Genomic DNA, 15,334 nt, shown 5'->3' on the forward strand with positions numbered 1-15,334 from the left:
TTCCACTATGGCGCTTGTATGATCAATGAAGGTTACTATCTTCCAAGTTGTAAATATTAGGACGAGTTCGGACAACTACATGTTTTCTCGAGTCAGGGCCATGCATACGACTCAAGGAGTTGCAAAAAGTTACTACATGTTCTAATAACAGGAAATAAGGTTTGGAATACATGCTACAAGTTCAAAACAATTTGGAAGTCCAGAAAACAAGTAAATCTCATTTTTTTGGTATTAGGGTGTTTTCTTATACAGATTAGGGTGGTTACTTATTTGTGCAAAGTCGTGACTTCGGCTAAAATCTCATTGAAAATCACTTCTCGATATATTCTTCTTTTTCTTGGCTTGTCTCCTTTCTTGTGGGATTTTGGGTGGGCAAAAATGTCTTCTAATCGTGTATATAGGGTATAGGTTTAGAAATGTTATAGGAAACTTAGAGTGCACGGAGTGGGCAACGGGGGAGAGACGTTATGCCTATGTGACATCAAATAACGGTGTCATAACATGAGGAACACCGCCCCCCTCTCATGTTATTTGGTGTTATGTTAAGAGATGGTATCGTGATAACATATTGTAACGAGAGTCTTTCTTTCCTCTCATTGGTTGCACATATTTATCTCTCTCTCTCTCTCTCTCTATCCTCTTAATATCATGTTATAACATGGAAACACCACCCCCATTTCATGTTATAACATGTTGGTCATTTCCTTCAATTTGTGTTATAACACCATTTTAACATGCGTTAGGATGTGATAACATGTTGCCCACACCCACCAGCCTTAGGGTTAAGGTTTTGGAAAAAAAATCGGGAGAAATCTCGATCAAAATTTGGTTGTAAACAAGAAAACAGAATTTACACTTTGGTCCCTGAAGTTTGGTATGCTGATAGAATCTCCCAAAAACCTGATTTTCATAACAAAAATGGTACTTTCTGCTTTGGCAAAACAGGCCCCTGAACAATACGGTTGTCATATTTATTTTAACCAAGATGTGTGATTTCATCTTTTTCTAATGTCCTTCCTTGTAATAACTGAACTTAACGCACTTAAAAAGTCAAAAAAAAAAAAAAAAAAAAAAAAAAAAAAAAAAAAAAACATATTTAATATACATGGTGCATCTCTACACCATTTATTTAAATAAAAAAAACATTCAAACTATCTTTGAAATTTAATACTAAAAGGGTCTGATGACATATCTTAAATATCAAATATGTAGATGAAATCAAAAATACATAAAAAAAAATTATAAAGTGATGAACACTTTTTCTAACACTCATTTTGACAAAATAATAATAATAATAATAATAATAATAATAATAATAATAATAATTGCTTCACCCTTTTCCAAGATAAGTCACTTGACACAATTCGTATCTCAACAGTTCTAATACATAAATATTAATATTTTATTTGATATCAACAATCGACAAACTTCATGAATGAAGTTAATATTTTTAATTATTACTAAATTATTTAAAATTGTATTAAGTTTCAAATTTTAAAATGTTACCATATCCATTTTATCTTTTAAGGCTTTGAGTTTTCATTTAATCACTTCTTGGGCCAGAATAGTGGGCTATAAACACTTTGGCCCATATACAAGTATTAAGTCCGGCCTGTCCTTTGATAATGGCCCATCAAACAAATACGCCATCCATCCATCCATCCTTCTTCGTGCTGAAGCGAAAAGCCCCTTTCGTTCATCTACGCGAGTCGTGGCTACGTCTATTCTCGTTCAAAAATTTGAAAGATTAGTTAGAAAATCGGAATCCGTCGTTTTTCATTAACAACTCAGTATCACTGACACTCCATCGTCTTCAGGTAACGCTTTTTCCTAAACGCTTACCCGATTTTAACTTAATTTCTTTCCGAACGTTTTAGGGTTTCTGAGTTTTTGTTTTATTCGTTTGTTTCGTCGTGGAAATCACGTATGGTGTTGTGAATTGTTGTATGATCTGTGAAATATCCTCTTCTGTTCGTGATATCGTTTAGTTCATGGAAATTTGAAGAAAGCACGTGTAGCTGATGGTTTTTTGATCGTATATTATATGTGATGGATTTAATGTTAATTTGTTATGTTTGCTAGGAATCATATCTACGCAGGTTTTCACTATCATGTTTGCTAGGATTCGTAGTTGCATAGGCCCAAATATCTAGTTTTATGGTTTATATTGTTTAGAAAAATTCTTGATTTTATCACTATGCGTTAGGTTGTATGAAAATTGATTTGGGGAAAAGCATACTTCACAACAAGTAAACGAATTAGTCTGTTAAATTGAACAAACCAACTTGCTTATCTAATGTTATTATCACCTTCCTTTGCCTACACTAGTTTTAGAAGTCATAAAACCATGAAGCGCAAGCGTGGAAAGAAGGGAAATTCCAAAAGTACCCCTAAGGTGGGAATAACAGAGGATGATTCCAACATTGATAATCTAAGTGGTGAAGATGAATCTGGTCCAGATGATAATCAAGATACTGAGAAAGACGAGACAAGCTCAAGAATGGATATTGAAACCCCATCATCAACAGGAACTGATCAACCAGAAAAACCGCCAGCTGTCAGTTCAACTGGAGTACCTGATAAACCAGTAGGGAGATTAGTATACAATCGGGTCAAAGTCAAGATCAAATCTTCAAAAGCATTAGAACCTCAAATCACTTCCTCAGATGCACATACACACAGTGATACAGATAAAAGTAGCCAACATATTGGTCTTGAGAAACAAATAGTTAATGACAAAGTAGAAGACAGTGCCAACTCAGCACCCGAAAACAATGTAGTAGGTGCTTCAGTGAATCAAGCCAAAAAAACTGGAAGCATAAAAATAAAATCATCAAAGGGTTTTACCTCAAGTTTGAGTCATTGTAATACTTCTGGAGTTTCTCAAACAGATAAAACACATCAGAAAGAACCCTTGTTACTTTCTAGAGATTCTGTGTACAATAAGCAAGAGCTAAATGCTTCCCTTGAGGTACTTCTAAGTTTTAATTTCTATTTTCTTTTCTTTTCTTTTCATTTCTCCCACTTCCCATGAAAAAAAATGGAATCTTGATTCTTGATTCTTGATTTGCATATGTTGTTACTTTGTAGGTGATTAAAAAGATTATGAAAATGGATGCAGCAGAGCCTTTTAATGCTCCAGTGAACCCTGTTGCTCTTGGAATACCTGTAATCTTAACTTCTTAACAACATTTTTATATAATTATAAACTACTATTTCCAAAACTCTTTTTTTTTTGGTTCAGGATTATTTTGATGTGATCAAAACACCAATGGATTTTGGCACAATATGCAGCAACCTTGAAAAAGGTCTTAAATACATGAATTCAGAAGACGTATACATGGATGTACAATATATTTGGGAAAATTGCTACAAATATAATAATAAAGGAGATTACATTTTAGAGCTTATGAAACGTGTAAAAAAGAATTTTTCAAAGTATTGGAGTGCTGCAGGATTGTATAATGAACATGACATGAAAGATGGAAACATATCAAGTGTTGGAAAGTCAAGTAAAAGTAGTCATTCAAAACATAAGTCAAGAAAACGTCAAGGGTATTTTTGTCTTTTCCATATTGTTTTTTAAATTTTTTTCTATATATCATTTTGTTTTTTAACTTTTTATGTTTTTTTCAGAGTGAAACGTCATAAAGATGATTGTCTTTGTGCAATATGTATCATGATGAGGCGTAGGCTGGAGCGTGAGCAGATTATGAACCCTGGAAATGATCAGATGGAAACAGATGATGGATTGGTCCAAGTCAAAGTTGAGGTAAATGACCATTTTACCCTTACATTTCCAAAAAGAAAGAAAAATAAGTAATTTTTTGCATGTGGTGATTGTTTTTAGGGAGCATCAATGGTGGGAAGTTTTAATGGAGATGACACGTCATCAAGTACAGACAATTCACAAAATCAAGATGCAGATGGTGACATGGAAGATAAAGGAGAGGAAGTGAAAATGGAAAACACTATGCAGAGTAGTAAACAAGAAGAAGAAAAAGAAAAAGAGAAAGAGAAAGAGATGATGATGATGATGATGACGTCACAAAAAAATTACGAAAATGCCATTGCTGAACAAACAGAGAAATTTGAAGATGTACAAATGGCGGAAGGAGGTGATGCGGTTAAGGATGATGATGATAATACTGAAGAGAAATTGATGCATCATGAGGATGACACGTCACCAGTTGAAAATCAGAAGCCTAAGGTAATTGAATTGTTTTTTTTTTTTTTTTAAGAATATGAAAAAAAAAAAATAAATAATGATTGTTAACTTGTTATGTTGTGAATATAGGATTTGGGAAATGCGAGTGAGAAGGCGAAATTGTATGAAACCCTGCAGCAACGATATGAAAACCCAATGGTTTTGGAATTATGCAATTCTTTGTTTCCTGAAAATTCGAAGTCTTTATGGGCCAAAGCCCATTCATTGCTTCGCCATCATAAATCGCCTCAAAATCATACGTCTTCAATTGCTGATGCAATTGCAACATTTATGAAGTAGAGTTGCTAAAACTATAGTATTTGTTAACAACTTATATACCAGTTAACTGTAGGTTAATTGTGTTGAGAAAAATGAAAGGTTGTGAAAATGTTTTAGTAGAGTATTTCTCTGTTGTGTGTATTGTGTAAGATGAAAGATTGTGAAAAAAGTTTTCAACAAGTGTTCAATTTTTTTTTGAACAGCTACCAACAAACCAAAACAACAATTACAAGTTCATCGGGTATTGGAGCCAAACGTTCCAATCTGTTCAAATCTCAAGACGTCTTATGGTTTCTAAAACAATACAAATTATAAGCATGTAATCTAATCATATTGAGAAGAGTGTCTTTTTGATAACCATAGTTTCTAAAATTCTGTAAGACCCACAACACAATCATTGCAATAGATATCACCGCATCTTTCTTAGTAACATTCAAATGCAGTCCCTCTGCCTAAGCATATATGTCTTCCAACGAATTCCACTCCGGAATTATCAAATCCATCCAAACCGCAATACCATTTCACACCTGAACTGCAAGTTCACGTCGAAAAAAACAAGAAGCAGATTCCAAAGGATCATCACACACCAGACATGGACATCTAGTGGACGAAATATCAATTCCTCTCCAAGTTTAACCTTGTGGGTAGTCTATCCAGTGCAATTCTTTAAACATGCACATTAATTTTAACATAAACAAAAAGATTACATTTAAAAGCCAAAGGGAGTATGTTATTATCCAAATATCTTCTAAGAGAACTGTTAACGTATACCACTAGGAATACGTCAAAGATAACGAGATCGTTATCTAAGGACGACCTAGTCAATGGTTGCTGTTTGACAAGTGCTAGGCCCGGGCCTTCGCCACCACAACCTCGTACTTATGTCTCGACGCTCTAGCACCAAGGTCACGCCTGGGACGAAAAGCTCTAGTCTACAGCAAGACAAAATAGTACCAGACGCCTCCCAGAGTGACAAGTGTAGCGCTCAGCACGCTATCACCTGGTAGTTCTACACTAATAACAAGCAACCGCTAGTGGAGCATGATTCGCCAATAGAACACCCCCACATCCTGTCGGCTCAGAAATGACAAAAGGGTATTGTCGGGTGTCTGTCCCCACGACGACATGTATAAAAAAAACCCTTCTCCTCCAAGAGAAGGGATCGACTCTTTCTCTATCTTGAGCCAAACCCTAATTCTCTCATTTGGATAATGACTAGACCGTCGGAGCTTCGTTCCGGGATACCCTCTCGGACGACAACCGACGTCTATTCTTTCTTTGTTGTGATTCTCAGGCTTAACCCAGACAAGACAACCGATGACGACGTTAAGTCCTGACGACATATCACAAACAAGAACCAACCGTAAAAATACCAGAATTTTCCACCTCCCAACAACATGTATCATTTTCAAACGGCCAAATCCGCCATCATCCCTTTTAACTGTTATGTTTCCACTCCCCCTCCAATTACTCTTCTCAATTGAAAATTCCAATCAAAATCATCGCAAAAATCTCTAACAACCCTGTTTTTTTCAATGCTAAAGCATAAAGTCTATCATACTTATCCTTGAAAGTTGTTGTGCCTCCCCATTTATCCCACCAAGACCGAATATCAAACCCATGTCCAAATTTCTACACATAACTGACTCCTCCACCTCACCCTTAATATGTATCTTAGTGATCAAAATGAGGATATTATTCCAAACTCCACCACCCTTTACCATATCAGCCCCTTGCATCCCAAATTGAATCCCATGGCAAGCCTAAATCACCTTGCTCCAAACAGAAATCATGTTATTACAGTATCCCCACTTCCACTTATACAATAAAGCTTTGTTAAGGGACAATAAACTGCCGACACCCAACCCTCCTTTTTCCTTGGAACTAAGAATTAAATCCCACTTCACCCAACTCATCTTGCTTTCGTTCGATCCAACTCCCCCAAAAAAATCTAGCTCTCAACCGTTCAAGCATCTTACAAATCTAAATCAACATTTTAAATAAAGACATCTAATATATGCCTAAACATCCCAAGACCGACTTTAACAAAGTAAGTCTACCTCCCACCGAAATTATCTTAAGCTTCCACTTGGACAATCTATTCATAAATCTATCAATGATTTTCTCCATCCAAGAATCTGATTCATGTTATCACTAATAGGAATACCAAGATAAGTGAACAGAAACGTGGATGCCCTATAACATGTTATTGTCGAGATGACTTGGCAAGCGTGATCATCAACTCCCACCCCCAATAAGTTTGACTTCATTAAATTCAATTATAGCCCCGACATCATATAAAAACATTTAATTAACCGAATCAATCCCATCACATTCTCATTATCCCATTCTCCCATAAAAAAAGCATCATCCACATAAAAGAGATGAGATATGATTAGACCTTCATCTCCCACTCTAGAAGGGCGAAACAAACCATTATCCACTACATCTCCCATCATCACATGAAGAGACTCCGTAACAATAATAAATAGAAAAGGGGAAAAAGAGTCTCCTTGTCTAAGCCCTCTCTCCAAAGTAAACTCATCATTTGGCGACTCACTTAGAACTACCGAAGACCTTCAAGAAACCATACAAGCCGTTATCCAATTTCTCCATTTATCCGGAAAGCCTAAGAAAAACATTATTCGGTCTAGATACTCCCAACTTAAAGAATCATAAGCTTTTTCAAAATCAACCTCGAAAATCATTAACTCTTCTTCCTTCTCTTATACCAACTAACAATTTCACTCACCATAAGAGAGTCATCCAAAATCTATCTCCCTTTCACAAATGTTGATTGCTTCGGACTAATAATTGAGTCCACTGTCTTAGTTGATCTGTTAGCTAACAATTTGGCTATTTAAACAAGTGTTCAATTGAAATTAAGTAGTTTTGGGTTTAGATGGGTTTTCTTGAGACCAAATATTTATTAAGGATGACAATCACAAAAACGATCGACATTGAAAAAGCTTATTTTAAAAAATGATTGTCGTTTAACTATTTGCTATCAATGAACTATCTATTTCATGAATCAACAAGATTTAATAGTTTATTTATTTATTTTGAAGTGGATGTCCAAGTCCTCTATAGAACATAGATGAAATTATGAGCATATTAGATTTGATACTTAAATATAAAAACTATCTTTTTCACGAAAATGGTTTTCTAATTTCTATAATTAGTATTTGCAAATTTTTTGGTTTTTTTCCTAAAAACACCTAATTTTTTTTACTAAAATAATGTTATTTGAAAATTAATAATGGTAATTTCCTGAATAAATAAATGGAAAATCTCTGATAAAGTTTTAATATTTTTGACCAGTTTATAGCTAATCTCAACATTTATTTTTTGAATAGAAAAGTACCGACTATCTAATTTTATATGATAATTTATCATTTTTTGTTGAAAAAAAACTATTTGGTTAATTTGGGAAAAATATAAAATAATCAAGACTTTTCTATTAAAAAAAATTATGACTAAAGCATATACTAACCAAAAATATTAAGAATCTATCGAATCAGGAGGTTGGCTATTATTTTTGGGAAATTATATACACTTTGACACTTTCACAAAAACTGAAAAAAGTCTTTAAAAAGACTAGAACCCATCCATTGAGAAACCATATCTTTAACTAATATTAATGAATCTATATTGTTTACATTGGAAAAATATAATCGTGCTTCCACACACGCTACTTTTTTTGTTCATTCACAAAAGCAGTACTAAAAAATACTTTTCGAATATTATTTCACAAAAAAATCTAAAATATATGAATAATATTGCACATTATATGATTTTCCAAAGAATATATATACTAAAGTAATAATATTTTCAATGATTTGACAATAAAGTCTTAAACTTTATTTTTTTGATAGTAAAGTCCGAACTACCGACGGTTTTTGACACGCTTACCCTTTTTTGCCGGTTAGCTGGTAATTAAGATTTTACTGTCAAAAAAATAAATTTAAGGACTTCTTGTCAAATCCTTGAAAATATTGAGACTTTAGTGTATAGTCTTGGTTTTCCTAGAAATAAATAGTTTTATGAGCCTCAGTAAAACCCAATTCGTAGCCCAAAAAACTTTTAATTGTGATTTTCATCACAACATCATTTTTTTTTTCTTACAATCATCATTTTTACCCTGCTACAATCATAATCAGGGGAAACAGATGCAAAAGAAGAGAGAGTGGGAAGACTTGTAAAATTTCTTCTTGGTTCGCCGTCAAATCTTGAACTGAAAAAGGGGACAAGCTGTACAAACACAAACAACACACACCTAGTCAAAAGGGTGTGAATGTGGAGAAGGGGTAAAAAAGACAGTTTCATCTTTTCTTGTTCTTAGTTCTCCATTTTTAAGACTGTAAAATACCAACACAATCCTGATTCTTTTTTCTTTCTTGATTATCTCCATTTTTTCAATGTCTGTTTGTTGAGATTAAAAAAAACTATATAACAAGAAGCAAATGTTAAGGATTTCAATAGAATCTAGCTGACGAGAACAGATTCCAATAACTTTTATGCTTAAAGACTATCATATCATTAAATTTCTAACAAAAAAATGATATTTAAACTAAAGTTCTCATATTTTCAATGATTTGAAAAGAAAATCATAAACTTTTTTTTACAATAAAATCATAATTCACGATTTAACAAGAAAGTCTTAAACTTTATTTTATTTTTACAATAAAATCTTAATTATCGGCTAACCGGCAAAAAGAGTAAGTGTGTCGATAACTATCGATAGTTTGAACTTGACTATTAAAAAAAATAAAGTTTAAAACTTTCTTGTTGAAAATATTTGGATTTTAGTATATATAATCCCATTTTGCAATCTTGAACTATTTATTACAAAATCAGTCACCATTTTGTTATAAAATTTGAAAAATAATCGTTTATTATTGTAGTATTTCCATTCATGTCCATGTTAGTGATTAGTTCAAAAGAAAAATATTTCTTAATGAAAAAGTCAACGGGGGCAAACGGGACGGGATTACATCCCCTGTCCCCGCCCCCGAATTCCCCTTCTTACTCCCGCCTCCGCCCCCGATTAATTTTGGGCTATCTTATTTGGGATAAAAGAAGTTCTTGTTTGGATTAAAAGAAACTATTTTTTGAATAACAAATAGTTATTTGTTGCATAATTTTACGTATTACAAACAACTTAAAAACATGTTTTTGTTGAATTTTTGTACGTAAAAATTATTTTATAATTTATTATATTTATATAATTAATATATGTCAATATATATAATTTATTAACGGACCCCATGAGAGTTTCGGGACGGAACTGCCAACCCTCGCCCCTGCCCTCGAAACTAAAACGGGGGTTAACATTGCCCCCGCCCCTGCCCCCATCCCCGATTTTTTTCAACAAATACCTTCATACGGGACGAGGCCCCCACGAAATCGGGGTCCCACGATACTTTTAGACATCCCTACTTGAGTTATCTTATTGTCCACTTTTATTGTAATCTTCCCTAAAACATGTCCCGTACAAAGTAGGATGTCCCGTACAAAGTAGGATTTTCCGATAATTGAATAGAGTCAAATCTCAAACCAATTTTTCTTGATGCGCGTATTTTTTAGATGCATCCTTCTTAACTAATTAAGGAATTAAATACATAAAAATAAAACCTAAACTTTCCAAATATTAAAGAAATCACTTCCATTGAAGTTTAAGCCATTCAAGTAACCTCCATGGCAATGTACACGTTTCATTCTCAATCAAAACACCATCTCCATAACCTTTTCTTTAAAGCAATACAGAAAGACAGTTACACAAAACTTTGCTTTTAATGCATTATTTGTTTATTTACGGCATTCAAAAGTATAACGCATTTGGATATTTGGATATCACATTACATGTCATGTTAGCATAGGTAAAACATAAATAAACAAATTTTGTCATTATATAATGATTCAATACCAGTTTATGTGGTTAAAAATAAAAATCCAAAATTTTAATTATTTATCTATCTAATGTAATTAAAATAAATAATTTTGAAGAACAAATTAAATACTATAAATTAGGTAGATACAAATCCCACACGCCAATACAATACTTAATCTTTTTCAAATTCTATAAATTCGTTTCTCTACATAACAATCCTGTAACTGAACCATGTCTTCAAGAGCTAGACAATCAACCACCACACCGGAACCACAACCACAGCCACCACCACCACCACCATCATCATCCACCGCCATCTCCCAAACACTAACAAGCACAGCAAACCTAGCCAAACTCCTCCCAACAGGCACCCTCTTAGCCTTCCAACTTTTAACCCCCATCTTCACCAACAACGGCTCTTGCGACGCCGCCACCCGCCCCTTAACCGCCGCTCTCCTCGTCCTCTTGGCGACCTCGTCCTTCCTCGCCTGCTTTACCGACAGTATCAAATCCGATGACGGCCAACTCATCTATGGATTCGCAACTTTGAAAGGGATGTGGGTATTCGATTATTACGATCCAAAAAATATAATCGATTTGAGGAAATACCGGCTGAGATTGATCGATTGGGTGCACGCTTTGCTGTCGGTGTTGGTGTTTGGAGCGGTGGCGTTGAGGGATCGGAATGTTGTGAGTTGTTTTTATCCGTCGCCGGGACGTGAAGGTCAGGAAGTTTTGGACATTGTTCCGATCGGCATCGGTCTCATTTGCAGTGCTTTGTTTGTTGTTTTTCCGACGAGAAGACATGGGATCGGGTATCCAGTTACGCGAGATAATATTACAGATTGATGTAAATACTTGAAAGTTGAAACCCACCCATTTAATCTGAAATTACTTTTTGTTTTATTTTATTATTGAAATTAGTTTGATTTACATTTTAAATAATAGGAAAAAGAAAAATGATCTTTCGTTACTTATTATCTTTAATAATATGGAACCACGGATACTCATATTACATTCCTAGGTTACAACGCAGGATAAAAAATTTATAAAATTTTATTAAGCTAATAAAATATCACTTTTTTTAGACTATTATATTAATTATATAAAATTTATATATATTTTTAGTTGAATATCCAATATAGACATTTTATATATATATATATATATATATATATATATATATATATATATATATATATATATATATATATATATATATATATATATATATATATATATATATATATATATTAAAGTTACGAAAGATTTAATAGTAAACTGCCCTCTTTTTTGTCAATTTTGGTCCACCATTGTTTGAATTAATGTTACAACATTACCTTTCATCTTTATGAATTAATTATATGGGTTGTTAGTAGTGTGATTTTAAAGCTTACCAAATTAAATCATTTATAAACCGAAGTTTAAAAATAAAGATAAGTAACTTATCAATTGCTAAATAAAATGGAATCGAAATAAATGCTATATAAATTGAAGGGCAGAATAACCGAAAATTAAAATGAATAAAGGGTATTAGAGTAAATTCGCATTTAAGAAAAAACAATTTGGGGAGTACCACGTAGATAATTGGATTCTTTTATTAAGATTAGATTATAAGTTTACGACAACATTTCGAGTAACTTCTTAATATAATATTAGTATGTAGTTCCATTCATGAAATCAATATATTGTTGATGTATTTTATTTGTTTCATAGACAAATCAAACCTAATAAAAATTAGATGTTATAACAATTGTTAATATTCCTTAATTTATGTTGACAGTATATAATTAGGATTTATTGAGATATGTTTATCTACTTTTGAAATCGAATTATCATATATTGTTGAAATTGAATTATCTAATAATTAATATTTAGTTATTGATTATAATTTATTTTAATTCTTTAAGGTGGGCATTCATAAGGAACAATCGAAATATGACTCCTAAGAACACAACACACATATTGCATTGTATTCTCGTGATGAGATTAAAAAATTTAAACAAAAAACATCATAACTTATCGCGGAAAGTCTTTGTATTGATGCAAATCAAGAAACAATGATCAAACTGTTGCAAGGTTTGAAGAGGCTTCCTTCTAGTGAAGAAAAGACATTGTCAACAGTTTATCTCCGAAGAAAATGGTAGTGAGAATGAAGTCAAGAAGGTCATTGATATTGTCTTGTCAAGGATTGGGACACAAAAAAGGCTCATGCGTATTATAATGTGGGGCATAAGTCTTTTTGAAACTAATTTTGATTGTGTTTGTCAAACTGTTTTTAGTGTGTTTGTTATTGGTTGTGTTTATTTTAATAACTGATTTGATCTCAAAATGTGTATTGTAAATGTGTATTGTGATGGTTTGTTAAACTGATCATGATTGTGCTTAATGGTAATTGTTGTTTGTCATTGGTTGATGTAATGTACTTCATAAATTGCACTGCTTGTTTATTATGGTTGAAATGGTAATACATTTTATTTATTGTAGTTTAAATGGTAATGTATTTTGCTTGTAGATTATGTTATGGTAATATACTTTGTTCTTAAACGGAAATGTCATTTGTTTGAAGATTCTTAAATGGTAATTTACTATTTAGATCACGTTTTTGGTTGTATCCTTATAAATAAATATTTGTTATTTGATTGTAACGCCCGGTTCCCGGTACATATTTTTAATATAAGTTTTTTGCATTTTTATATTGGGACTCGTCGAGTAGGGGCGAGTCTTGGACGCGTGTGGAAGAGTCTACTTGACGAGTAGGTAGCCCCGACTCGACGAGTAGATCTGTCTGAATGAAACCCTAAACCTTAGGGTTTACACCATATTTAAACAACTTATATGGCCTCCACTCCAGCCTCCACCACCCTCAGACCCTATTCTCGAAACCCTAATAAGTTTGTGAGTGTTTTTGAGCTTTTTATGCAAATCTGTGTGTTTTTGTAGCTTGAGAAGAAAGAGGAAGCTTGGGAGATCAAGAGGAAACAAGTAGATCCAGAGATTTTGTCACATTCCCAACTCATTTGAGGTATAAAGTATGTACCTTGTTCATTCATTCATTAGATCTCTCCATGGGGTAGTTTATGGCCATTTGGAGCTCATTATGGAACCATTCATGGATGCAAGCTTGTTTTGGTGTTAGGACTTCGGATCTAGAATCTTAAAGGGACTCCATGGCATAAAGGTGCCAACTTTATGGCCATGAGAGTCTCATGCATCTTATGGAACACTTTGTAGGACTTTATTGACTAGTTATGTGACATCACCATTTTTCGCGGCTAGAAAAGACCGATTTTGTTTATGCTTTGTAAAAAAATCAGAGTACTTCTTTTCATAAAAATGTTGCGGAATTTGTTCCTAAAAAAACGATAAATACGTTATCAAAACATTTTCGAATAAACGTATTTTATTCATTTTAAAACGTTTGGGATGTCATCGTCAATACAGAAACATAAGCATAAACGGAACTTACATTTATTTACACTAGTGATCTACATCTCTTTAATCTCTCAGTGTAATGTGACTTCATATCAACACCTGTGACATAAATAAACTGAGTGGGTCAGGTTGGAAAACCTAGTGAGTACATAGGGTTTTCAACCCACAATAATATAATTATTATGTTTAAACAATCAAATAATCAACCTAATTACCCATCCCCATTATCTTCTTTAGTCTTAAGGATCTACCCTGAGAATCAGTTATTCCTCGTTTATTTATTCCTAAGGATCATCCTAAGGAATCCTCACGAAGTCCATCGTTACCAAGGCTTATAGATTATAACTAGTGAACACGTAGTCCAAAACATCTGGTAAACACTTAGTTCAAAAGTAATTAGTGAACACACTTAGTTCAAAATACCTAGTGAACACACTCAGTTCAAAGATACCTAGTGAACACACTCAGTTCAAAGATACCTAGTGAACACACTCAGTTCAAAATACCTAGTGAACACACTCAGTTCAAAAATACCTAATGAGCACCTAGTTCAAAAAACCTACAGGTTACGAGCCTGCTAGCATTCCACTAGACTGTCTAGTATCGTCCAGGGTCGTCATCTATACTCAACTAGATGACTGGATCACTATCAACATTGATGTCTTTCATCGTGTTATCACACAACAACTATTTCATCTACCCTTGTTTTACCCAACACATTTTGTAGATATAAAATACATATATAGTTTAAATCATTTAAAACATGTATAAAAATCTTTCACCCAGCATAGACAGCAAGTATTCAGACAATATGCACACATAGCACGTAATTTATATTAAAATACTTCATATCTATGTGTAAGATGAAAGGGACTATGCACTCACTTGAAAGGTGGTGACTCAGCACTCGGACAACGCTTCGATACTTTCAAAACAATTTTCCTTCGATAAAACCTAGTATCAATACCACTAGGGTTTAGTCTAACGCCAACCGCGACTAATTAATAGTCTAGCTATTATTATTATTATATAAACGTTAAATAACACTCAATATAACTCATAGTAATAGCCCAAATAATTATTTTAAGGACCTAATAACATTACTATAATTATTTGAAAACTATATTAAAAATTGCGTAAGCGTAGCTCACTTACAGCGGATTTTAATGAAAACTGGGATTTGCTTGGAGCAGCGTTTCTGAAACCGAAAGACCCTTTTTCTCGGGACTTCGGGAGCCTCGGGGCTTCCTTGGGGTGCTAGGGGATCATCTAGGCTTAGGGGAGGGTTAAAACCCTTAGAGAGAGAAAGAAATTGGTGTGAAAAAGTTGGAGACCCTCGCCCCCCTTTTATACCCAGCGAGGCCTCAGATTACGCTGGGCGTAGTCCTTGGCCACGCTGGGCGTTCCTCAGATAGGGCGCCATCTGGATCCAGCTGTCTCGCATTCATCGGAAGAATAAGGCCGAAGGTACGCTGCACGTACTTGACCTCGGACGTTGGGCGTAGCGAAGCGAGGCGACATGG

The 15,334-nt window shown here is 33.8% G+C and overlaps 2 protein-coding genes across 2 annotated transcripts; both read left to right on the forward strand.

Moving 5' to 3' along the window:
• The first annotated feature begins 1,659 nt into the window (after positions 1 to 1,659).
• On the forward strand, positions 1,660 to 4,686 carry LOC145061884 (uncharacterized). The gene is made up of 7 exons (XM_079009464.1): positions 1,660 to 1,817; positions 2,329 to 2,971; positions 3,091 to 3,168; positions 3,245 to 3,555; positions 3,637 to 3,772; positions 3,851 to 4,210; positions 4,298 to 4,686. Exons 2-7 carry the CDS (start codon positions 2,348 to 2,350, stop codon positions 4,505 to 4,507), a joined length of 1,719 nt encoding a protein of 572 aa, XP_078865590.1. The 5' UTR covers positions 1,660 to 1,817; positions 2,329 to 2,347; the 3' UTR covers positions 4,508 to 4,686.
• A 5,883-nt stretch (positions 4,687 to 10,569) lies between these two features.
• LOC145064914 (protein DMP3-like) lies at positions 10,570 to 11,282 on the forward strand. The gene has a single exon (XM_079012279.1). It carries the CDS (start codon positions 10,608 to 10,610, stop codon positions 11,223 to 11,225), a length of 618 nt encoding a protein of 205 aa, XP_078868405.1. The 5' UTR covers positions 10,570 to 10,607; the 3' UTR covers positions 11,226 to 11,282.
• The last annotated feature ends 4,052 nt before the right edge of the window (positions 11,283 to 15,334 follow it).

Source organism: Lactuca serriola, chromosome 7 (genome assembly GCF_051521515.1).
Source record: "Lactuca serriola cultivar US96UC23 chromosome 7, Lser_US96UC23_V15, whole genome shotgun sequence".
Lineage (NCBI taxonomy): Eukaryota > Viridiplantae > Streptophyta > Magnoliopsida > Asterales > Asteraceae > Lactuca > Lactuca serriola.